The sequence below is a fragment of the Magnolia sinica genome, chromosome 17, assembly GCF_029962835.1.
Source record: "Magnolia sinica isolate HGM2019 chromosome 17, MsV1, whole genome shotgun sequence".
NCBI lineage: Eukaryota > Viridiplantae > Streptophyta > Magnoliopsida > Magnoliales > Magnoliaceae > Magnolia > Magnolia sinica.
In genome coordinates, this window is record NC_080589.1 from 10,077,068 (window position 1) to 10,101,576 (window position 24,509).

The 24,509-nt window shown below is 40.3% G+C and overlaps 2 protein-coding genes across 2 annotated transcripts; both read left to right on the forward strand.

The window, feature by feature from the left end:
- The first annotated feature begins 631 nt into the window (after positions 1 to 631).
- On the forward strand, positions 632 to 13,868 carry LOC131231473 (uncharacterized protein C57A7.06). The gene is made up of 10 exons (XM_058227674.1): positions 632 to 1,073; positions 3,011 to 3,661; positions 6,694 to 6,915; positions 7,051 to 7,368; positions 8,737 to 9,087; positions 9,205 to 9,285; positions 9,375 to 9,458; positions 9,590 to 9,961; positions 12,476 to 12,607; positions 13,404 to 13,868. Exons 1-10 carry the CDS (start codon positions 726 to 728, stop codon positions 13,569 to 13,571), a joined length of 2,727 nt encoding a protein of 908 aa, XP_058083657.1. The 5' UTR covers positions 632 to 725; the 3' UTR covers positions 13,572 to 13,868.
- A 2,617-nt stretch (positions 13,869 to 16,485) lies between these two features.
- LOC131231475 (large ribosomal subunit protein eL22z-like) lies at positions 16,486 to 23,242 on the forward strand. Its single transcript, XM_058227679.1, has 3 exons — positions 16,486 to 16,609; positions 17,210 to 17,458; positions 22,836 to 23,242. Exons 2-3 carry the CDS (start codon positions 17,229 to 17,231, stop codon positions 22,978 to 22,980), a joined length of 375 nt encoding a protein of 124 aa, XP_058083662.1. The 5' UTR covers positions 16,486 to 16,609; positions 17,210 to 17,228; the 3' UTR covers positions 22,981 to 23,242.
- The last annotated feature ends 1,267 nt before the right edge of the window (positions 23,243 to 24,509 follow it).

Sequence of the window (24,509 nt, forward strand, 5' to 3'; positions counted from 1 at the left end):
AGATCGGGTCGGATCCACCGGATCGGGTTCAAAATGCCCACCTCTAGTTGGAAACGGTTAGCTACTCTCCCTGCCACCAACCCGGTGGTTGATGGTTGGTGCTCTATGGACCCCACCATGATGTATGTGTTTCATCCATTCCGTTCATCCATTTTGTACAGATAATTTTAGTGCTTGATACCAAAAATGAGAAGGATATAGATATTAGGTGGACCACACCACAAGAAAACAATAGTTATTGAATATCCACCATTAAAATCCTCCTAAGGGCCACTATACTGTTTATTTGACATCCAATCTGTTGATTAGGTCATCCAGGCCCAGATGAAGGATAAAAAAATCAGCTTGATCTAAAACTTTTATTGCCTCCAAAAGGTTTTTAATGGTCGATGCTCATTCAAAAAATGTTTCCTGTAATGTGGTTCACTTGAGATAGGGATATATCTAATTTTTGGTCTCATGCTATAAAATGATCTGAAAAAATAGATGGACGGCATGGATGGAATACATATATCATAGTGGGGCCCACAGAGCACCGACCATCAACCATCAGCCATCGGCTGGTGGCGGGGTAGTACGCAATCCGCTTCTGCAGTACTAAAGCTCAATCTCACTTACGCTACTCACTGTCACGTGTGCGGGTATTACTCCACACGCGCAAAATAGCAAACCCTCAATTCCGCTTGTAAGGATCTGCTGCAGAAGCAACGACAGTCTCCTCCAAAATGGCGGAAGAGAGGACAAAAAGCAAGCTCAAGGACGGGCAGTCGAAGAAAAGGAAAAATCATCGTTTTTCTAAAACCCTAACCCTAGATTCTAGGAAGAAGACGAAGACGAGCAAGTACGATCACGGCAACAGCAGAAGAAGAAAGCAAACGGGTCCTCTCCTGCCGTCCGCGCTCCAGAAAGAGCTCGGTATCCTTAACCCTAACACTAGAGATCTCGTCCCCGGAGAAGAAGAAGCGAACAATTTGTACGAGTATGACGAGCCGGTCCCACAAGAGGAGTCTAGTAAGAACAGGCGGTTCGATCCCGTCGATAATCTCGAGTACGAGCTCCCTCACAAATTTAAGGTTGGTTTATGTTTTTTCTTTTTGTTGATTCCATTCTCTTGTATTTGAATTCGTGGTTTGATTTATGAAGTCGGTTCCATCTGAAAGTACCCTTGTAGAATAAGCTTATTCTGCGAGCAATTCACCGGTGTGGGGTCCACCAGGTTGTGTGTATTCCATCCAAACCCATGCATTAAGTGAGTCCCACCATGATGATAGGATGCTCCAAAAATCAGTCTATCCAATCATCAGGTTGGCCACAACCATAGAAAGCAATTGACAACCACCCAAAATCTTCAAATTCATGTGGTGCCCTGCTGCTGCGGTATCATGGTCGGACTGGTACAGTTTTTGGGCCGTCCGACTTTTGTGGTGGGGCGACCCTTCTGGACAGGCCCACATTACTATACAAGGACTTGTAGAGGAACCAACGTCTTGGTTTATTGCTATTTTTATGTTTTCTCGTTTTTTTGTTTTGTTTTTGTTTTTTCATGTCTATTGCCTTTCTGAGATCTTTTTTGTGCAATATGATCATTTTGGAGGAATTTGGTTTTCAGAGCCCGCTTCATTGATGTATTTTTTGTTGCATAGACACATACTATGGAGTGTAGAATGACCAGAGATTTTATAGTACATTTTCAGAATTACTTTGTGCAGTGGGGCACATGGACATGTGATCCAGACGTTCATATGATGATGATGATGATGAGATTCAGCGTGGATGGTTCATGGGCCAAAATCTCCTGGATTGAAAGATCCTAGCTATAGCATATCTGGGTTTTTTTGGTAGAATGGGACTGCTGTTGTATTTTCTTTCAAAATGTATTCTATGTTGGCTACCTATTTAAAGGTTTAGGAATTTTCAATTGGAGAGAATTTTGGTGCATGGACTATCTACTGCAGGACCCATAGAATCAATGGTCTGAATCACTGAAGAAGGATGAGTCCATTTTTATGCACTGAAAACCTGAACAGTGGAGCATTGTATAATACCTTTATCATATGAGGAAATTATGATCCTGGAGACAAGGGTATGCAGTTTACTCTCTCTCTCTCTCTCTCTCTCTCCCCCCCAGTTAGAGTCCATGCTTCCGTCGTCTAGACCATTGGTCTAATGCAAACAACCATGGATATATGATGCCCTAAAAGTCGCCTTGATATGATAAAACCAACCTTTCTATCTTTGGCTTGCAAATAGGGTTAACATTTGAAATTCAGAAATAGTCCATAATCGACTGGTGAAGAGTCAAAAATTGCAGGGGGATTGAGGATCATATAATTCCTCCATACATATGTAAGATTTACAATGCTTGGGCATATGTTTTTTTAGGCTGGCAATGGCCTGGGCCTGAGCCTGGCAAAATCAAATTTTGATTAGGGCCCATCTCTATCAGTTCAAAATTCAGGGTGAGGCCTGGCCCACTGCTCAAAGTAGTGTTTTTTCCTTGGCCAGCAAAGGTATAGGTGGGTGCCACCTTTCAGTGCTCCAAACTGTTCATCCTACGAGCCCTGCAATTTTTGGCCATATTATCAGAGTCTTGTTTCACCTTGAACTTAGGGCTGTAGGCTGTTGGATAAACTGTTCATTGACAGGAAAATTTGGACAGTTACAAACATCTGATGGATTAGATTTTCGTAGAATGACCCATCTACAATGGGCCTTCCCATCAGATGAACTGTCTGGAGCACAGAAAGGTGGGGCTCAGCTGCACCATTGCTGCATGTGGCAAAAAAATTGCCATTTTTCTCTACCAAATATCTTTAAATCTGTCTTACATACATGCATATATGTACATGTGTGTATGTCTCTCTCTCTCTCTCTCTCTCTCTCTCTCTCTCTCTCTCTCTCACTATATATATATATATTTCTGGGAGATCATTTATTTTCATTCTCACTAGCTCCAATTCTACTACTAAAGATTGTTTGCCTGATCTTGTGCTTCTTCCTTTCCTTGTAGGACGAGAATGTGCCATCAGATGATGATGTTGTTGGTGCTGGTGAAGGGAAGGATGCGCAGGATTCTTCTGATGAATCAGAAATTGAGGCTGGGGCCGATGAAGACGACAATGACAACGACAGGCATATAAGGATGTTAAAAGGAATTACCGGAATGTCTGGTGAGGCATTTGAAGGTAAGAAAAAGAAGGAGGTCGTTTTGTCGGAGGCATACCAAGAATCTGAATATAATCTTACCCGGAAAGCTCCTGAAGGTGATGGCCATATTAGCATCCAAGATCTCTTGGAACCTCTCCATGGGAAGGCTGGCTACAACAAGCTACGAAAGAGAATGCATCAGCTGGAGAGAAAGTCAATATCTATTCAAGCTCCTCTTCCCAAGTCAGATCGGGAGAAGTTGGAAAGGAAGGCCGCATACAAGCAATCGAGTAAAGATATTACGAAGTGGGAGCCATTGGTCAAGAGGAATAGGGAGGCGCCCACTGTTTATTTTGATGAAGACGTGGACTTGGGGTACTCCACTGTGGGTGCGATTGCTTCTGAATTTGAGCCAAGGACAGAGTTCGAGAAGAAGATGGCTTCGCTTGTTTGTGATGCTAAGGTTATGGAAGCACATGCCCAGGATGGTGCAAGGCTTCTTGAGCTTAACAAGGTGTGGAGCTCTAACTTAAATTTATTTTATAAGACATAATTATAGGATATCAATGTTTAATCAAGAAGGCTAATATTGACGCTGTCATTGTATTGGGAGTGATATTGTATGCTTTATCCTCTTCATTCGTATGTCAAGCTTTGTCATCATCTTTTGAGTTGTTCCATTTCTTTACTTAATGAAGTAGAGAGTCTTGAAGGGTTCTTAGTCACGGGCTTCATCATATGTTAAAACAATCGAAAAAATTAGGGAAACATGTTTATGTATGTCCATGCCCCACCATAAGGCCCACCATGTACTTATTTTGGGTTATTTATGGCAAGATTTGGGGCTTAAATGTAAGAGATCACATTTACCATATGTGGAAAATTGGGGGCTGGTGTGGAAGATATGATTGAAGATTCTGTGTGTATTTAGTCGGTTTGTTTTTGCTATTTTAGGCCAAATCATTGTTGGTGAAATTTTTATTTGTAAATTGATTTGAAATCAATGTAATAGTTGAGTATGCACTTGTTCCGTTCATTGCGATTTAGGTGTCAGGATCTCATTGACTCGATAACAAGGTTGCACTATTTTTCCCCCTGGGCTTGAAAGAACTTGTTTCGGGCAAGTTAGACACACTTTATACGAGTAGTGGAGGTCCGGATCCAATCTTTTCAATTCACCACCTGTGATTCATGTGCATTTAGAATATGGCTTGTTTCTCCATTTCACAAAGTATTTCTTGTATCGGTCCCGTTGAGTGTCACTGGTCTTCATGCACATCACTTGTTCAACTTCTTCCTTCTTTTTCTTTAGGAGTTGTTTATCCATATTGATAATGACTTCATCTTGCATGTTAGATACCTTGCCATATGGCTTGAACAAATTTGCTACATTGAAAATTGGCTTAAGTTATTTGGCAACTCGATCTATAGGTGTCGTCACTCAACTTCCTTTGGACTCGGCATGAGCCATTCTTCTTAGACTTGAGCAAACAAGTTTCCCTTGGAAACCTTTCTGTCTGGAGATAAACTATAACTAAATCTACTTTATATATTTTCGGTCGCTCACTGATGTTCATTCATAGTTCAATCTTCTTCTTCATCTGAGCTTGCAAGTCTTGGATGTGCTTGACAAAAGCATTGACATATCCGGGCACTTAGTCTTGAACTGGTTACAGTACTAAGTCAAGCATATGATGTGGATTTCTCCCATTTACGATTTCAAATGGAGATTTTTCTCGTGGTATGATCTATTGAGTTGTTGTAGGAAAACTCGTCTTGTGATGAAGCCAAGTCCCACTGAAATATTTTGTCACCCACAATACCCCTTAATAGGTTACCAAGGCTCTTGTTCACTACCTAAGTTTGGTCACTTGTTTGGGGATGACAGAATTAAAGCTTAGTCTCCAAATGTTTTTATAAAGTGCGCTGTAAGTGCCCCACAAACTTAGTCACAGTCCAAAATTATTATTTTTGGTACCCCATGAAGTCACATAATTTTCATGAAAAATATGCTGGTGATATGCGTAGTGTCTATCGTCCTTGGGCCATTTTAAAAAATGGTCATCTTAGGGAGACCTAGAATGAAGTCCATAGAAATATCCACCCATGATGCGACTACGATGAGAAGAGGTGTATAAAGGTCAGTATTTTGGACATGACCTTGGAGACTTAGCATCGATGATATTGTGCTATGAACCATTCAATGTCATGGTGCATATGGGGCCAATGGTATCCACCATGACCAATTTTTTATCTCTCATGAAGTATCCACCCAATCCTCCTACATGTAGCTTAGGTAAAATCTTTTCTTGCAGTGATCCTTTGGAAATATATAAGTGTGAATCCTTGACTAAATGTTCATCATGTGAGATGAATTCACATTTTGGATCTCGACCATCCACATATTTGTCGAGCACCTTGCCAAAAATTGGGTCTTCCTTATATTGTTCTTTTAATGCTTCGAACCCCACAACCTCCACGTTGAGTGTTCCTAATAGAATCATCCTCCTACTCAAAGTGTCAGTTGCTTTGTTCCATCTTCCAACTTTATGACGCAAAAGAAAGTATATTCTTGTAGAAAAACCGTCCACTTCGGATGAAGAGTATTCGGCTTCTTCTATTAGTTGAGATATCTCAATGCATCATGGTCCGAGTATAGAATGATTTCTCGATGATTCAGGTAATGCCTCCCATGTTAGAGCGCCTGGACTACTTTGCAGAATTCAAGATTATATGTGTAGTTCTTCCATGCATCATTAAGCTTTTTGCTAAAGAAAGGTTTGGCTTTCCATCTTGGCTCAGTACCACGCCACTGCCAACATTAGAAGCTGCTTTCCACTTTAAAGACTTTGTTGAAGTCTGGAATTGCAAGTCTGTCATCTTCTTTTATATGGTACCAAAGTTTTGGTTTGCTATTTTAGTCCATACGAACTTCCCTCCATGCACATAGTTGATGATGAGTGCGATAATTGTATTGGATTTTTTAAAAGATATATTTGTATTGAAATTTCAGATAAATCCCTGGTAAAATATCACCAAGCTGTGGAAGGACCTCTGAAAGAGTTTGTGGGGTGGGCCACCCATAATGGCTTGGATTTTCTCCTAGTCAACCTTGATTCCCTCTGTTGACACAATATACACTAAAAACATAACACCATCAACAGGAAATGAGCTCCTTTTGAAGTTAACACATAGTGACTCCTCCGTAGTACATCATATATTTGTCATAAGTGATCAAGGTGGATGGATGAGTTAGGATTAAAAACAAGAATATTATCAAATAAACAATTAAGAACTTTTCCAAGAAGGGGTCGTGTATCTTGTCATTACCTTCAGAATAGTGCAATGCACAAGTCCCAGTTATCTCGTCTATAATTTTGATTGAATCTTGTTAGTATGAACTGTTCAACTATGTTTCCATTATGCTCCATCCACATGCATGTGGTTTCACAACATTTCTGAACTTTCTTCTTCTTCTTCTTCTCCTTTAAAAAAAAATAAAATTTATTATTATTATTATTTTAACTGGTTGATAATGCTTGGCAGATTTCTATTGAAGACGTGAGGGACCGGCAAAATCGTCTAGCAAAAATGCGTAGCCTTCTTTTCCGTCACGAATTGAAAGCAAAACACATTAAAAAGATTAAGTCTAAGACCTTCCATCGCCTGTTGAAGAAGGATAGATTAAAAGCTGCATCTGCTGAACTAGAAATGGATCCTGAAGCTGCCAAAGAAAATGCAATGAAGCAGGAATTCAAACGGGCAGAGGTGATTGCCACCTTTTTTAAAAAAATTAAAAAAAAAATCTGCTTTTATTGTTTAATCTGATATCATCCACTGCAGTTGAAAGCTTTATTTGGGAGTTGATTCCTTCAAGTTTGTTTGTTTTATAATTCAATACAGGAGCGTATGACACTCAAGCACAAAAACAGCTCCAAATGGGCGAAGCGTATTTTAAAGCGTGGATTGAAAGCACAAGATGAAGGAACTCGAGCAGCAATCTCTGAACAGCTTCATCAACATTCACTTTTGACCAGAAAAGTGAATTCTATGAAGGATAATAGTAGCAGTGATGACAGTAGTGATGAGGATGAAGATGATGAAAGCTCTGACAATGAAGTGCCATCCAAGCTCCTTACAAGAGCAAAAGAGAAGACCCTCAAAGTCATGGAAGAGGAGGATGAGATGCCCAAAACAGGAGTGCTTTCCCTGCCTTTCATGGTAAGCTCTGCAGTAACCTCTGTCATGCCTTGGCTATGTTATCCTGTAATTTTGCTCGTTTCTTTTTCTATTAAGAGAGATTAGTCCCTTTGATAATTTGTGTTCCTCAACAGTCCATGCATCATGTTCTTTTTAGTCTCTTAGGCCAAGCATTTTCTCTGTGACTCCGGGGTTTGCAAGTTTGTAAACCAACTGAAAATTTCATTGTTTGTCACTGGCATGCTTTGTATTGTTTCTGTACTTGATGGTGAAGTATGATATCATGGACTTGTTCAGAATCATATTTTGACATGTGACTTCACATTTTTGTGTCATCATTTCTCAACATCACTTCTTTGCAGCATTGTTTTTTTTTTCGTCTTATGGGGAAATTTTGGTCTGAACACGGTGAAATGAGCATTGTGGCCCTGATCCCAAATGCATGCTAGGAGATAGATTATGATAAGCAAGACTTTATATAAAGCAGTGAGCATTAATGGAAGTTCTGCTTATTCTGGCCCAGCAGTTGTTTACAGTGCATGCTTATATATTTTTAAATACTATGCATTGCAAGCCTTGGTGTATTGCATGAACCCTGACATGCCATGACATGGAGGCTGAGAAATAGTATCAACATGGCTCTCTTTTTGGGTGATTGCCATATGTGAGTTGCCACACCACTGGCTACAAATGATTGTCACTTGTCAGCAACAGCTAGGTGATTTAGACTTTTAAATGTGAATTGCTTTGCTGATTACCACGCCTCATTAAAACTCTGAATACATGTGGCAGCATTAGAGCAGAATGTGGAAGGATTCATGTCGCTGACCCCAATTAGTTGGAATAAGGCTTAGATGATGACAATGACATGTGGCAGTGTGTTCAGGGTCCTATGTCCATTTATCTAGGCATTACACTTGCTTTCACTCAATTTATCTCTGGCATGGAATGCCCTTACAGACAAGGTATTCAATAATGGTAACGGTGGCTGTAACAGCCACAGCCATTATTGTTACAATACAGGCTGTCACGGTCATTACAACCTTTAAAAAAAAAAAAAAAACATATATTGGCCCATAACAGATAAAGGTCCATCATGGGCCATTTTTCTTAATGGCCATTACAGCCCCATAACATGTAATGGTGACCGCTGTTACTGTTATGTAATGGTCGATATGTAACCCCTTTTGTGTACCTTGCTTACAGGCTTCACTTTGCTACCATTCCTTGACAGTTTGGTCTGAATCTGTTAGTGACAGATCATACCCTCTTCATGATTTCTGTAACTTTTTCAGAGCTTTACCTGGTTTCTACCTAGCTTGCTATGAAGCCATTACTTGGATATGTTTTCTTTTGTGCTTTACTCTTGACTTATCTGCTTATTAATAGGTCCGTGGACTGCAAAAGAGGATGGATACTGCTTATGAAGAAGCTCAGTTTGCTCTTGAAGAGTATGATTCATCGTTGAAGCATTTGGAGGATGGAAATGGAGAAGAAAGTCCAAAAGTAGGCACTCCAAGTGGTAGACGGGTTTTTGGGGTGGCGAAAAAGCAGTCCCAAGAGGTTAGTAATAGGACCAAATCAGATAATGTTAGTAAGAATAGCGACAGTGAAGATGATTCTGATGCCAGAGAAAATGATGATTCGGGGCACGAGCAAAATGTTACATTGCAGGAGGGCCTGGTAAATCCTGGGCTGTTTCTTGAAGAATCTGACATTGGACATGAAACTTTGTTTAAGGTAAAAGGAGTTTTGAATTCTTTCTTTCCTCTCTCTCTCTCTCTCTTGTTTCGGAATTGTTCCCAATATGTTTGCAATCCTGATGTTACTTTTGTTTATTAATTTTGTGGCACCTAGAGTTTTGATGATATTACTAGAGATCCTGGGCCAAAAACATTGTATGAAGTTGCAATTTTCGCGTCAGATTCGTGGAAAAAGGTTATCATGACTACTACCTTTTTATTTTATTACTTTTTAAAAATTTATTCTTTCTGTCATTATAACAGCAACTTAATAATTGCAAGCAGATAAAAAGTGAAAAGGTGGATGATGGTAATAACAAAAAATCTTCAACAGTGGTAGAACCTGGTTCATCTAAGCAAGATCTCAAGGTGAGAACTGCCCTAGCTGGTTAATTTCTCCATCATTCCGTATATGGCTGCCCTCGTTTGTTTGCTCTCTCTCTCTCTCTCTCTCTCTCTCTCTCTCTCACTCTGTTTTTTTTTTCTTCTAAATTTTAAAGGGAGTTGATCAAAGTAGTGATTCAGAAAGTGATGAAGAGATGGTCGAGGGGATTTTATCCACTGATGCGATGGCAGAGTATGAACTTCCATCTCAGGCAGACCTCATACACAGTGCCTTTGCTGGTGATGATGTGGAGGGAGAGTTTGAGAAGGACAAATCAGAAATTTTGAATGAGGAGAATCCTGAACCTGAAAAGCCAGTTTTACTTCCAGGCTGGGGTCAGTGGACTCATATCCAGCAGAAGAAAGGCTTGCCCTCTTGGATGGTGGAAGAACATGAAAATGCAAAGAAAAAGAGAGATGATGCCCTTAAGAAGAGGAAGGATGCAAATCTTAAACATGTAATTATTTCTGAGAAGATCGACAAGAAGGTCAGTAGTCTTGATTTCATACTTGTCAATTCATCCTCAGGCTTTCCCCCCTATGTAGAACATGAACTTGCTTTTCGAATGCCTTGCATTTGGGGCTGTTTATGTGCACGTGCATGTATTTTTCACTTTTATGCTTTGGCTTTCACAGGTCCAAAGTAAGAGCATCTTCATGTTTTGAACCATACTGTTAAAATCTTGTAGTTCAGGACATGCTTAGCAATTACCTGGCTTTGGTAGAATGTAACTGTTTTGTTTTTTTGTTTTGTTTTTTTTTTTTGGTAAATATTGCAGTCAGTTATTGTGAAGCACTCTGCATGGCCATTCTTATAATACTTTCGTGGTAGTTGCCATTATTGATATTGTTGTTGGTGGTGGTGGAAGAAGTGCCTGTTGGAGTTCTTGTTGCTTCCTGCGGCTTAAGTTCATATTTAGCTGATTGCGTGTTCTTCCATTTCTGTTGGAAATGATAGTCTTGCTCCATTACCAATTACTTGCCAACATTTCTCCATATAGGTTCATGTGAGTGAAAACCATATAGCCCCTCAAATTATTGTTGTTGGCCCCCTTTTCTCTAGAGTATTTACCAGATTATTCCTAATTATTGTGGTAGAGTTCTAGAACTCGTTTATAATCAACCTATGCAATAGACTATAAGGTAGCGCTTGATTGTAATCAATTCATATAATTGTCTATTACTCTGCACCCATGGGAGTTTTGTGCTGTAATTGCCAGTCCCCAGCCAGGGTAAAGGAGGGTTGTGTCAGTTTGGCAGCTGGTGTCAAACTTATGCCATGGCTTTCATCATGAATCCAAGGTATTCATGTAGCCGGCCCCACTTTTGGGTAAGGCTTAGATGGTGATGATTGTGTTAGAGTTCAAAAGAATTGGAGTTTTTGGATGGTGAATAAGTATTTGTTGCATACTTTAATACTTAACCCATTTTGCTTGTTATCGGGGGATGACATCTTCCAGAGTTAATATACTATCCATCTTTTATGTCAGTGTCACATGCTTCCTTGTTAGTGGTTGTTTTGCAATGTTATATTATCTAGCATAGCAAGCTTGTTTGGTGATCTAGATCTTAACCGTTTGCAAATTCCACTTTTGGGTAACAAGCAATAGCTAGGCTAAGGTGTCGTATTGGCCATGGTGTGTTGACATGTGAGCGGTGTTGGCTAAACATGTATTGTTTGGCCCCCTGTTATGCTTTGCAGCAACTACTTGAGCACGTCCTTTTCGCTTTTGGTATGATGGTGGAAAATGTGTCTCTGTGCCAACTTGGTTGCCTGTTTATTGCCTAATACAAGGGACTGTCTGCATGCATGTACCCCTCGTGGTCAGTGTTTGCATTGCAGCTGCCCCTCCATAACAATCCTTCGCTTTTTTGCTCTTTATGGTGTGTGCATAGTTGGCCTGGGGTTAATACCGAGTGAGATGGTGTTGGCACGTGGATCTTGTTAATGTGAGCCTCTACAATGGTCGGTTCCGGAGCCGGGGTAAAAGAGGAAGGTTGGTTCTACAGCCAGGTTAGAAAAGGAAGGTTGGTTCTACAGCCAGGTTAGAAAAGGAAGGTTGATGTCCTGTGGGCTGCTGACTGTAAAGCTTATAACAATCTCCCAGTTAAAAAGCCAGCCTGAAATTTGCGGGAGAAAGGCTAAGATGATGATGGTGGTTGAATTCAGCCATTAGCATTGGGAGTCTGTTTTGACGAGTGACAATAATATTGGAAACATAATGGCGACTGTTAGAATACATAGCTGTGTATAGGAGAAAATAGATATTCTCTATTCTCTTCTTTTGCCTATTTCTACATGGTATAAGGGCCTCTTTGCTGAATTTTCTTTTCTGTTTTGATAGCCTACCATAAATCTCTTCCACTCATCATCATACAGGGTCCAACCTGCGTCTAACCCTTCAATCATAGATTGTCAGTACTGCTAAATCATTAGATAACTACTCTGACTCAGATTTCTCAGGCTTCTGGTTAGAACCAGTGCCATCACTGATTTGCTGAGGAATCATTATCAAGCCACTGGAAGAGCCATCGATTCAAATCTAGCCACCGGAAGTGTCTCAGCCACAAGAAGAGCTGAGATTCAAATCCTAGCCACTGGAAGTGCCATTACATCCTTCGACAGTCACTAGATGTGCTAATGGTTCACATCCCAGGAGTCATTGAAAGTGCTGTCTCACAGCTCCTGCTCTCATCGGCAAGTTGGGCATGTATGGTATACATGCTTCAACTTGAGGGAAAGTGTTATAAACAGCTCTATATGTAGGAGAAAATAGATATCCACTCCTCTTTTCCCTATTTCTACAACGGTGATAGTTGAAGCTGGATTGATTGCCACATCATATTTTAATTATAAAAATTTCATGCTAGCATTCAACCAGTTCAATATAAATAGTTCATTGTCCTGCTTGTGTTTTCTCTCCTCCCATTTTGGATCTATTTGGACATGTTGATTGATCGGCTGGTTAAGGGAAATTGACTGTGTTGTTTGCATTTGGCAGGCTGAGAAGCTTCACACGAAGACATTGCCCTTCCCTTTCACGTCCAAGGAAGTTTTTGAGCAAAGCATCAGAATGCCTATTGGACCTGAATTCAACCCAATGACATCAGCTGCAGCGCTTAACCGGCCAGCGGTAAGTATTTCTTATTCTTCAATCAAATGCATCCCACCAGCAGTTTGAAAGCTCTCCTGATAATCCATAGAATGAGAAAAACCTTGAAGAACATCTCATATTGCTGGTTTTCTGGGAAATAAAAAAGGAAAAAAGGAAACAAATCACAGAAACACCTTGATTTTGTAAAGCATTGAATGTAGCCATATGTAAATGGGTGGTTTTTAAAATGTGCTTCTTTTGTTGAATGGTCGATGTACAAAGATGACAAGCAAGATCTGCCAAAATTTCGTAGAAAGCCAAACAGTGTTATATTGTGCAGCTCCTGCACATTACTCATGGCAAACCTGTGTGATGATTGGGACTTGTTGATCTGGTGGGCCGCCATGTGGATGGGTCATATCCCAATAAACTGAGGAATTGGAATACCTTAGCCATCCAGTCAGTGTTCTGATGAAAGGACCAATTGGAGCAATGGCCCACATTGGACCTACAAAATTCACAGCAACTGGGTTATGGTCAGACTTGTTCATTGACTGCAACATTTGGCCTATAGCCCATCAACACAGCAGCCTGCCAGAACAATGGTCCCAATCACCACAGGCATGGTGGGGAACTCGGATGCAAATCCGAGTTGAAACGAATGCGTTAAATTTCAATGATGCAAGCTGCAAGATCATGACATTTGGTGCAGCCAGAAGCACCCTTGGTCACTTTCTTTTTTGAAAGGAATTAAAAAAAAAAAAAACAGTGGTTTTTATTCTTTCTTTTCACATATTGGATCGATTTTTGTTGCTCATGGTGAGTGCCCATTCAGGTTGTGAAAAAGCCCGGTGTAATAATAAAGCCGATCCAGTTCGAGGAGGTGAATCCACATGAGAAAATGGACGAACCCAAGCAGAGCGGGCAGGTGGTGAAGATGAAGAAGAGGAAAGTTATTGGTGGGAAAGCCGTCAAGAAGACAAAAAGGGAAAAGAACAGTTAGCATCCAACCTTGCAGTGCTGGCATTCATTCTGCCCAACGCTTAATTTTTGTCCTGAATTCAAGATCCTCATCCCCCACCCCCCACCCCCCCCCAGAAGGAGAAAGGAAGAATGCAGTTGGTGAGTCTGCAGCAAAAAATGAGAAATAGAAATAGAATTGAATTTGTGGCGGCACAACAGGAGGCTTGAAAATTTTGTATTTGATTTGGGAGCATCATTGGTTGGTTTTGCTATTGGATCAGTTACTTTATTGTTAATGTTATTATTATTATCTCAATTAATAAATGAATCTTTTTTTTTTTTGTTCTCTCATATTTGGATCTGAGTTCTCGGACTGAAGAAATGGTGTCAGAAGTTTAGGGCTGTGAATGGCCTGGGCCAAGCAAGAAAGAATTTTTTAATAAGCCTAGCCCAATCAGTTCAGGCTCAAGACGTCAGGCCGCCCTGTTGACAGCTCCACAGAAATAGGATTTGCTATAAAGTACCCGAATGGGTGATTGAAACCATTGATCTGGTGAGACACGGCATTGCTGCCATTTCCTGCCCAAATTTGCAGTTTCAGAGTGCCTATTTTATTTTTTGTAAGTGCGGTGATTGGATTTTCTTATTGATTTCTTCTACTTCGATCTAACCATCCATTTGCTGGCTGCTCATGGGACGATTGTATTTGTCTCAGCTTGGGTATGGCCATTCCTCGTTATGTTGCACTCAATCAACAGTGAGGCTATTTCTGATCAAATTCGTAAGAACTGATCCATAGATTGGCACTCAGGTTTGTATTCTGTCATATACGTCCATATATGATTGAATTTTGAAAAAATTAGTGGCCTACTCATTCACTTGTAAAATTGGTGGGTTTTGGGAGCTGGTACCGCGTCTGTGACCCAGGCATAGATATATATTTGTGCCGGGGGTTGTGTGGGGCCGTAGAGAAGTCAGTGACAAATCCATTGTCCATCTATTTTAAATGACCAAAATAAGACGGGATTTAAAAATAAACAGAGAGATCCAAAACTCATGTGGGTCAGACCACATGAAAGAGTGGGGATTGAATACTTGGCCGTGACAGAAGTATTGTATCAATATGATATTTATTCCTATAGTTTATCTGAGTAGTAATAATTCTATGAACGGTTTGGATGGCATATAAACATTATGGTCAGCTCGGGAAAAGTTTCAATGATACATGCTGCTGTTCCCACTATTCTGTTGGTGTGGCCTACTTGAGTTATAGATCTTCCTGATCTTTAAAATCCTATCCTATTATAGTCTTTAAAAATAAATCGATAGAGTGGATTTGTCAAAGACATCTCTATGAACCCCACAAAGCCCCATGCAATTTACTCCCACCTTCAAGTTGATTGACTTTACTTGGAGGGTAATTTTATTATTTTTAAAAATACATATTCTAAATCATATAAAACACTAATGCCATTAGACGCCTAGCGCTAGAATGATTTATGGTATAAAGCATAAGCTTATTAATTTAAATATTTTAAAATTGGGTGATTATAAGACTATGGCACTAAAGTTGGACAGTTATACGAAAAAACATCTAAATTTAAGCTAATAAGCAATTTTATCAGCCAAGTACATGTGTGGGGTTAATTCCCATGTGATGTCCAGCCTGACCCACATGGTCAACGACTTGGATCTAACACAAACTTTATACAGTCATGCTGTTGGCATGGGCCGCATGGCTGCTTCCTGCTAGTATGTATACTTCGTATATCCTTGGGCCTACCTTGATGATTTGTGGTAAATCCATGCCGTCCATCTGTTTTCTCGGAACATTTTTAGAAGTTATCCTAAAAATTAAGCAGATCCAAATCTCAACTGGATCACACCACAGGAAACAATGATGATTGAATGCACACCATTAAAATTTTTCTAAGGTCAACAGTAACGTTTATTTTCCATCCAACCCGTTGATAAGATCAAACAGTCCTGGATGGAGGGAAAAATACAAAGAACGGATTGATCCAAAACTTTGCGGCCCACAAAAAGATTTTAATGGTCATTCACCACTGTTTCCAGTGGTATGGTCCACCTGAGATTTGGATTTTTAAATTTTTGGGATGACGCCCAATAATGATCTAGGAAAAAGGATGGACGGTGTGGATATAAAAAAATTCATCAAGGTGGGCCCCACACGATAAGGGTAACGAAATGGTATTAGTTGGTATACTTTTATGGTACTGGGAAAACTCTGCTGGGCCCACTATCAATGTATGTAGTTTATCCATACCATCCATCCATTTTTTTCCAGCTCATTTTAGTTGCGAGCGTAAAACTGAGGCATATCCAAAGCTCAAGTGGACCATACCATAGGAAACAGTGGGAATAATGATTTCCACGGTTGAAACTTTCTTAGGGCCCACGGTGATGTCTATTTGTCATCCAGCCTATTGGTAAGATCGCACAGACATGGATGAAGGGAAAACACAAATATCAGCTTGATACAAAACTTCTGTGGACCCCAAGAAATTTCAACGGTAGACATTCAATTCAGACTGTTTACTGTGGTGTGGTCCACTTGAGCTTTTGATATGCTTAATTTTTGGGTTCAAGCCCTAAAATTTTAGTTTAAAATGGATGGAGGGACTAGATAAGATAGATAAATCACGGTGGGCCCCACAGAGTTTACTCAGTACGCAATCCGCACCATGAACCACACCTGATGAACGTCCCAGATCTTGCACAAAAGCGGGTAGAAGGGAAGATATCTGGCTGTGATAGAGTATTGTCATCCCTGCCGAGTTGGGCCTAACTGTTTTAAATAGTTATGGGCCGGGCTTGGTCAAGGCTTAGCCCGTCCGTCCCTCCTGAAGAACTGCCCGGATCTTCGACGTATGGCATGCGTTCGCACGTGCGTCACGAAGAGTTCCGGGGATCCTCTTCGCGCGAGTAACCCTTTTCATTTCTCGTCACCATCCCATATAAAAACGACGCAAAAACCCCGCCTTCGCCTTCTCTCTCTCAAAACCCTAACCCTAAAAAGAGTCTTTCTCCACCCAGCGAGTCGTTGCTCCTGACACGGTACGCACTAGAACCAGCTCTCCTCTCTCTTCACCCACATGCGCATGTTAGCAATTCCGGCCTGTTTCTCCTTCCCTTCTTTCTCACCTCTCCCTTCACCCCACATGCGCACGTTAGCAACTCCGGCCCGTTTCTCCTTCCCATTCTCTCTCTCCTATCCCTTCACCCACATGCGCACGTTAGCAACTCCGGCCTGTTTCTCCTTCCATACACTCTCCTCTTCCTTCACCCACATGCGCAAGTTAGCAACTCCCACCTGATTCTCCTTCCCCTCTCCTTCCCTTCACTCACATTTACACGTTAGCAGCTCCGTCCCGATTCTCCTTTTAATCTCCTTCCCCCTCTCATCTCTCTTCACCGACCTGCGCACGCTAGCAACTCCGACCTGATTATCCTCTTCTTTTCTCCTTTCCATCTCTAATCTCTCCCCTCACCGCACGTTAGCAAGTCCTTCCTGATTCTCCTTTCCTTCTTTTAATATCCTTCCCTTCTCTCATCTATCCCTACACCTGCATGCGCACGTTAGCAACTACGTCCTTATTCTGCTATTTATTTATTTATTATTATTATAATGAATTTCATCTTTTCTACCAAATGCAGGGATTGAGTAGCTGCTAAAATGAGCCGAGGGAGTGCAGCGGGCCCCAAGGGGAAGAAGAAGGTATCAACATTCACGATCGACTGTGCGAAGCCCGTGGAGGACAAGATCATGGACATCGCATCCCTTGAGAAGTTCCTGCAGGAGAGGATCAAGGTCGGCGGCAAGGCCGGCGCCCTTGGCGATGTCATTACCATTGCCCGTGAGAAGAACAAGATCATGGTCACCTCTGACAGTGCATTCTCCAAGCGGTAATTATCCACTGTCGGTTCCATTTCTCTTCTGAGTGTTTCTGGCATAGTCCTTTTTTCATGAGAAAAACTTTGGATACTCTGGCAGAGCGTGATGGATGATACACACGAACTAAAGAATTACTTATAAACTGCATATGTGGCGCCCATGTAATTCAAATTGAACTGTCCAATTCATGGGTCTCAGTTTGGATGTACTATGAACACAAAGTTAATATTTATATGATTATCTGATTGTCGGATTGGTGGACATTTATTGTACGGTTGAAAATGGAAAATGTCTGATAGTCTAATTGCAACAACCAAGTGTCCACGAATTAGAGGATCTGATTGCTCAACCAATCTTATTTCAGGACTGTGAGTTAATGACAGTCAGATCCATAATTTTGTCTGCTTGATTTGAGTTAACATATGCCACATGTATGTTTTCTGAGTGCTTGCATATCAAGCATCATATGCTGCTAGAGTATCAAATAAATCTCATATTTTATATAAATCTTCAAATGCTTAAGATTTATTCTTGTTAGTCTCGTCCTACACATGCCGATAATGCACGTGTGCTTGGGATTCTGGGCCATTCATCTAGTGGGCTCCGACATGTGTGTGCCATCGCCCAGGAATTAGACTGGTCCGAATGTGTGCTAAAGAAATAAGGAATTGGAAAGCATTGACCAATGCCCACCCCAAGGACCAGATGATGATCAGACGGGCATGACTTTTTGGCTGGAGGAGATGAGTGCTGGGTTGTACTTGATGAATGGCTTGGATTGCATGCGGAGGGTAGCTTTGAAAACCATACTCTCGTGGTCAGCCGTTGGAGTATTTGCATTGGTCCTTGCTCTGTGGATGATTAATCCATGTGAATTTGTTTATAGTTTTGATGTGGACATGGAGAACATTGCCATAAAAAAGGAAGAGAGAACTGTGATGCTCTGGCAGTTTGTGTGATGGATGATGCATGGGCACTTGAAATTACTTAGAAATCACATACATGACACATGAATCAAATTAAGCTGTTGAAATTATTGTTCACATTTTAGATGTATCACGAACCAAAAATAACGGTTATTCGATTATCTTACTATTGGATTGGTAGACATTTATTGGATGATTAAAAATGGAAAATATCTAATGGTCCTATTTCAATAAACAAGTGTCAATGAATCAGAGGTTAGGATTGTTCAACAATCTGGTTTTGGGTCTGACTTTGCAATTGCAGGTTCTAAAATTTAGTCAATTTCTTAAGTGCTGCATATCAAGCGTCATATGCTACTTGAGTATCATGTAACTCCCCTAAAAAAAATGAAATAGTGATCTACTCTCTGCATGTGTACTCAATTATCTTTTAGAAAACTAAAAGAAGCATTTTCAATCGGTTCTATATTTTACTTTTTAGTCTCTTAATAAAGAGGTCTCAAGTCCAACTGGTTGGACCACAGTTTACAGTCCACGCAGTGGATTACTGCCAACCTGTTAAGTGCTGGGGACATCCAATCCTCCTAATAGTTTGGCCGCACTATAACCTGTGGTTGAACTGGTTGGACTTGAGACCATCTCCTTAATTAAATAGTTTTTTAGAGATAACTGAAAATTTATTAAGAGACCCGCTAAAAGACGGGGAAAGAATACAACACAACGCTTGGACAAAAAACCAAGAAGAAAGATTAGTAGACTTCTTTGAAGAAGCCCATTTCGAAACAACCAATTTCACTAAACAAACAACCTCTTCAACAGACCATCTCTTGTTTTGAAAACATCGACTGCTACGATCTTTCCAGATAAACTAAAAGATTCCCATCACGACAAGCCTCTAAACAACTTTCAAAGATTTTGCCACTGCACCTCCATGCCAAGCCCACAAAAGATGATAAACTAATTTTGGCATCACCCATGAAATATGGAAGAGAAGAATGAAGTGCTCCCAAACTTTATGAGCAGAGGGGGCAATTAATGAAGAGATGGTTGATTGACTCTACGTCTCCCATACACATCAAACATATGTTGGGAAGGATAAGGGATCTCCTTTGAAGATTGTCGATGGTTAGTACTCTCTTCCTCCACACAAGCTACTCAAAAGCCACAATCCTCGAAGGGGCTCCATAAGACCAATGGTGGTACGAAATGGAAGGTTAAGTAGATGGCTTAGAGATCAAACTATAAAACGAGCGAATCGAGAAAACACCAGAGTTGTGGGCTCCCCAAAACTATTGAATCTTCTTCTTAAGGCGAAGGCAGGGCGAGCTTTAGATAATTGAGAAGGCTAAGAAGCTCATCGAATTCCCCATCCAATAAATTTCTCTGGCATGGAGGAGACCAAGCAACAGACCCACCCCTATGGAATAACATCGATCGACAAGAATGAAATAGTCTGAGGCAAGACTAGCAAGATTCAAGAAGAGTTCTTTTAATGGCTGGTCCCCACACCATATGTCCATTAAAAAATAAATGCGATTTTCCTTTCCGAGAGAAGGATATTCCTTTACGAGACATTTGCTCAGTGGACACGATCGCCTTCCAAACTTGAGAGGCATGATAGAGGGAGGAAGATTTTATGCTCCAATCACCTATCTGAGTGTCGTATTAGGAAACTAGTTCCCTTCATAATTTGCACGCCCCTGAACCAAACTTCCAATGCTAATTTCCAAGAGCTACATTCATAAGATCCAAAATTTTCAATCCGACTCCACCCTCATAAAATGGGTTGCAAACTTATTCCCATTTGAACAAATTAAATGTCCTTTTTCCCTCGGCTCCTTTCACAAGAAGTCTCCTATAAATTTATCAAGTATATTTAACACTGATTTTGGGCATTTGAAAAGAGAGAAAATAAATTGGCATGTTTGAAAAGGCCACTTAAATAAGAGTTAGCCACCTTCCAAAAGAAAGATAATGATGCTTCCAAGTGGACAACTTCCTTTCAGTTCTTTCGATAACCTTGTCCCATTAGTGCTTAGCCAACTTTCTAATGCAATGGGACAACTCAAGATAAGATGAAGTGAAAGCTCCTAGTTTGCACTTTAAACTGGGCATCTAAAAGGCATATGATCATATTGATTGGGATTTCTTAGACTATATGCTGACAGATCGGGGTACGGCCAAAAGTGGAGGGAGTGGATTGCTGCTTGTATGCAATGCACCTCTTTTTCTGTTCTGGTCAATGGATCACCGAAAGGGTACTTTAGTGCATCTCGAGGACTTAGGCAGGGCGACCCAATCTCTCCATAATTATTTGTTGTCATCAGTGAAGCCCTTAGTATGGTTCTTCAGAAAGGGGAGGAAAACGGTTTGTTCCATGGCTTCAAAGGATCTTGAGAAGGGGACCTCATCAACCATCTTCAGTATGCTGACAATATGTTGTTGTTTTGTGAAGCGGAGGCAGAATCAGTGGACAAATCTTTAGAAAGTTCTAGTTTTAAATCATTATGCAGGATGTTTTCTGATCCGATTCGAAGCCCTTCCACATCTCATCCTTTTCTCAACTGGTTTATATGGTATTCCTCCCTGGGTTGCGGTGTTTGTCTGGCTTGTAGGCAAGAAGAGGATATAGACAGTTGACAATCTGCAAAGAAGGGCTTTAGTCCCCCCAACGTCTGCCTGATGTGCATGGAAAATGAGGAGATGATTTACCATCTCTTCATCCACTGTTCTTTTGCTGCTACTGTTTGGTATTACTTTTTGTCATTTCCTAACACGTTGGGTGATGCCTCAATCGGTAGAAGATTTGCTTTGGGTTTAGCACGGTGGAGTTGGTAGAGGCAGTAAAGTGTTGTAGAGATTGATCATCATGGCTATCTTTTGGGCAATATGGGGGTCCAGAAATGGGTGGTGTTTTCGTAACGAGAGAGAGGGACATGTAGAGGTCATTGCTAGGGTTAAGGGTATGGTATCGGATAGGGCGATGTATGTTAAAGAAGCTCTGCCTGATTGTCTTCTCGAAGTTGTTCTGGATCTTGGTTTTGTTTGTTGCTGTCTCACTTCTCACGAGTTTTTAATAAATTGTTGTTATCTTTTAAAAAAAATCGCTAGCTGCAATTGCTTTTCACTATCCACATGAATTCCCAACATTTTACTTTTAGAAACGTTAACATTTAGGCCCGAGACTGCTTTAAAACAAACAACAGTTTTCTAAAGATTATCAACCGGCGTCATGTCTGCGTCATAAAAGAGAATCAAATCATCTGCATATTGAAGGTGGCTAACTTGCAGCCCTACATCCACCACCTTGAAACCATGACTAAAGGATATGAATTAATTTTTGAATATAGTTGCATCACTTTTGTCATACAATGCATATTTTCGGACCTTATACAAAGGAAACTTAATTATGTGCACTTGTTTTTTGTGACCTTTGATTTTTAAGCGTATAGTGATGTCTTTTTTTTTTTAAACATCCCCTGATGTTTCATTGAAAAATTCAACCAATTCTTGAATTTTTGCTGATGTTTTCTAAAAACAGCGAAACATTACGCAGTACATCTGATATTTCCCATGCGATAACCAATATGTTTCCATATTCCAAGGCTGTGATACATCCGTCGATACTGGTATTGAAAACATTGACCATATCCTCAACCCTAACCATCACAGGTTGGGTTGGGTTGGTCGGGTTGCAAGTAGGGCTATACTTCTACACTGGTTTAGTATCTTATACTATACTTACATTAAATAGGATAACTTATACTATATATTTAATATAGGTTGGGTTTGGATCGGGTTGGGTTGCTGGGGGCCTTCACCCAACTTGTTCCAACCGTTCCAAAATTTCAGGTTGAGCCAGTTGGGTGTTGAGCCAGACCCATGTTGCACCCCCTACTTTGTAGTCTTCTTGGTTGTCTTGTTGTGCATGCTATTTGGTATCTTCACTTAAATTCAACGTTTCTATTTTAGCATGGCTCTGTTTGGTTGGTTCTTCCAGAGAAACTAAACGTTATAAACTGTAAATATGAGCTTCAGTAGCTGGAAAAATGGATTATTCTAACACATCCTACAATATCCAGTGAAATGTCCCACCATATATTATAACGGAGTCACAGTTGTGTGTCTAGATCCAAGTGGTTTTTATTTTGTTTGCCAATAGCATCCTTGTGGTGTTGGATGGGGACTGAAATATTTAGGTGGTGTTTAAAGGTCGATGCGATAGGATGAGAATGGATTGCCTCTGTTAGGTTTGAGCATGAAGACATCGGTGATCTGTTTCATTTGTATGATGATGGACTTGTCTGTTTGTTGTATGTGCAATTGTACATATTCATGTCTGCATGCGCGGTTGTGCATGCACATGGTAGCTAATTTTCTCTTCAAAATCATTGTTCATTTGATATGCAAATGCTCATTGCAATCTTATTTGATATGGGCTCTACTGCTTTTAAATCCTTAGGTATTTGAAGTACCTGACAAAGAAATACTTGAAGAAGCACAATGTGCGTGATTGGCTGCGAGTAATCGCGTCCAACAAAGACCGCAACATCTATGAGCTACGTTACTTCAACATTGCGGAGAATGAAGGGGAGGAGGAAGACTGAGCGTATTTTTCCTTTTAAAAAAAAAGTATAATCCAGTTCGTCGTATTTTCTACTCTTTTAGTTTTTGGTGAGCTATCCCAAACTGGCAGTTTGTAGGCTTTTGATGTGATTCTTTTTTCAAGCTTAGCATCTTTTGTTTAGAGAACGAGAGCGTCGAGCTAGGTGTTTTCTCCTCGTTGATATTCGATGGTTGGATTTTTTATTTTTTTTAATGATTGCTTCACTTTAATAAACTGGTGTATTGATTTCTTGATTCTTGTAACTCTGGTTTTTCAGCTCTTGTTGATGATTCTCAGGGCATGACCCACTTAAAATGCGATGAATGTATTGATGCTCGGATAGATCTGCATTCCCTCCAAATGGGGCCTGCATACAAGGTTTCTGATGCACACTTGTCCATAGAAGTGGGGCTAAGGTAGCGTTATACATGATGTGGATTTGGTGGGCCATCATCATTTTGCTGGTGGGTGTCTTCTTTCCACCATGACCATGGAACTACTGATTACAGCAGCTTTTGCCCAAGGATGAAAATCTGTATTTTCTGCCTGCACCAAATAAATGCTGATGAAGAAATAGGTGTCCTCATCAAACCTTATTCCACTAATTGGGGTCAGCTACATCAGTCATGTTCTGCCATTCCACTCTATAGAAGACCATATCCTCAGTTAAAACTTAAACAATTTGTCATCACCATTATCATCATCTAATATTTCTCTACTAAGGTTGGCTACACAAAATTGATTTCACCATTCCACTCCAAATATCATATCCTCAGAAAAGTCATCAAGTGTTTGATTACTACATCCACCCACATCTTTTTTTAGCATTTCTTTTGTCGGTTTAGAGCTTTTATCTTGAGCCACTTCACTCCTAATCAGTGCAGGTATTGGTTGCTATTTCACATGGTCAAACTACATCTAAATCTACTTTATCTTATTAATTATGGGTGCTACTCCTAAGTTATCTTGAATATATTCATTTCAACTTTTAACCTTGTCTTGTCACTTACCCATCTCAACATCCCCATTTCAGATATGCTCATCCCATGAAAATGTTATTCCTGATCTGACCTGGAGCATTGTTCGTCTTATACATATCTTATAAAATTTCTCCTTAGTTTTGATTGGTAGGCAGGGATCATATAGAACCGAAGAGATACATTTCTGCTTTATCCACCTAGAAACCCATGGAAGAATTATTGAAATATAGCTGCCACACCAAAACTGGGCACAAAGAACCAATCAAACACGTGTACTGGAAATATCAGATATACATAAACAAAAACAGCCATTGGAGCAGATTATTAATTTTATGAGCAACATCTTGACCTAAGATGTTGAAAATGGTCATTGTAGGGTTCTTGTTCAACAATCTTAATCTACTTTGTTTTAACTTGACTGATTTTAAAGCATCCTTTAACTGCTTTGTGTTTAGTCCGCCTCATGAACCAAAACTATGTCATTTGTAAGCAACATATCTTGCAGGACCTTTTCCTGTAAATGCCTAAGTAACTTGTTGCTAGCGGTCTC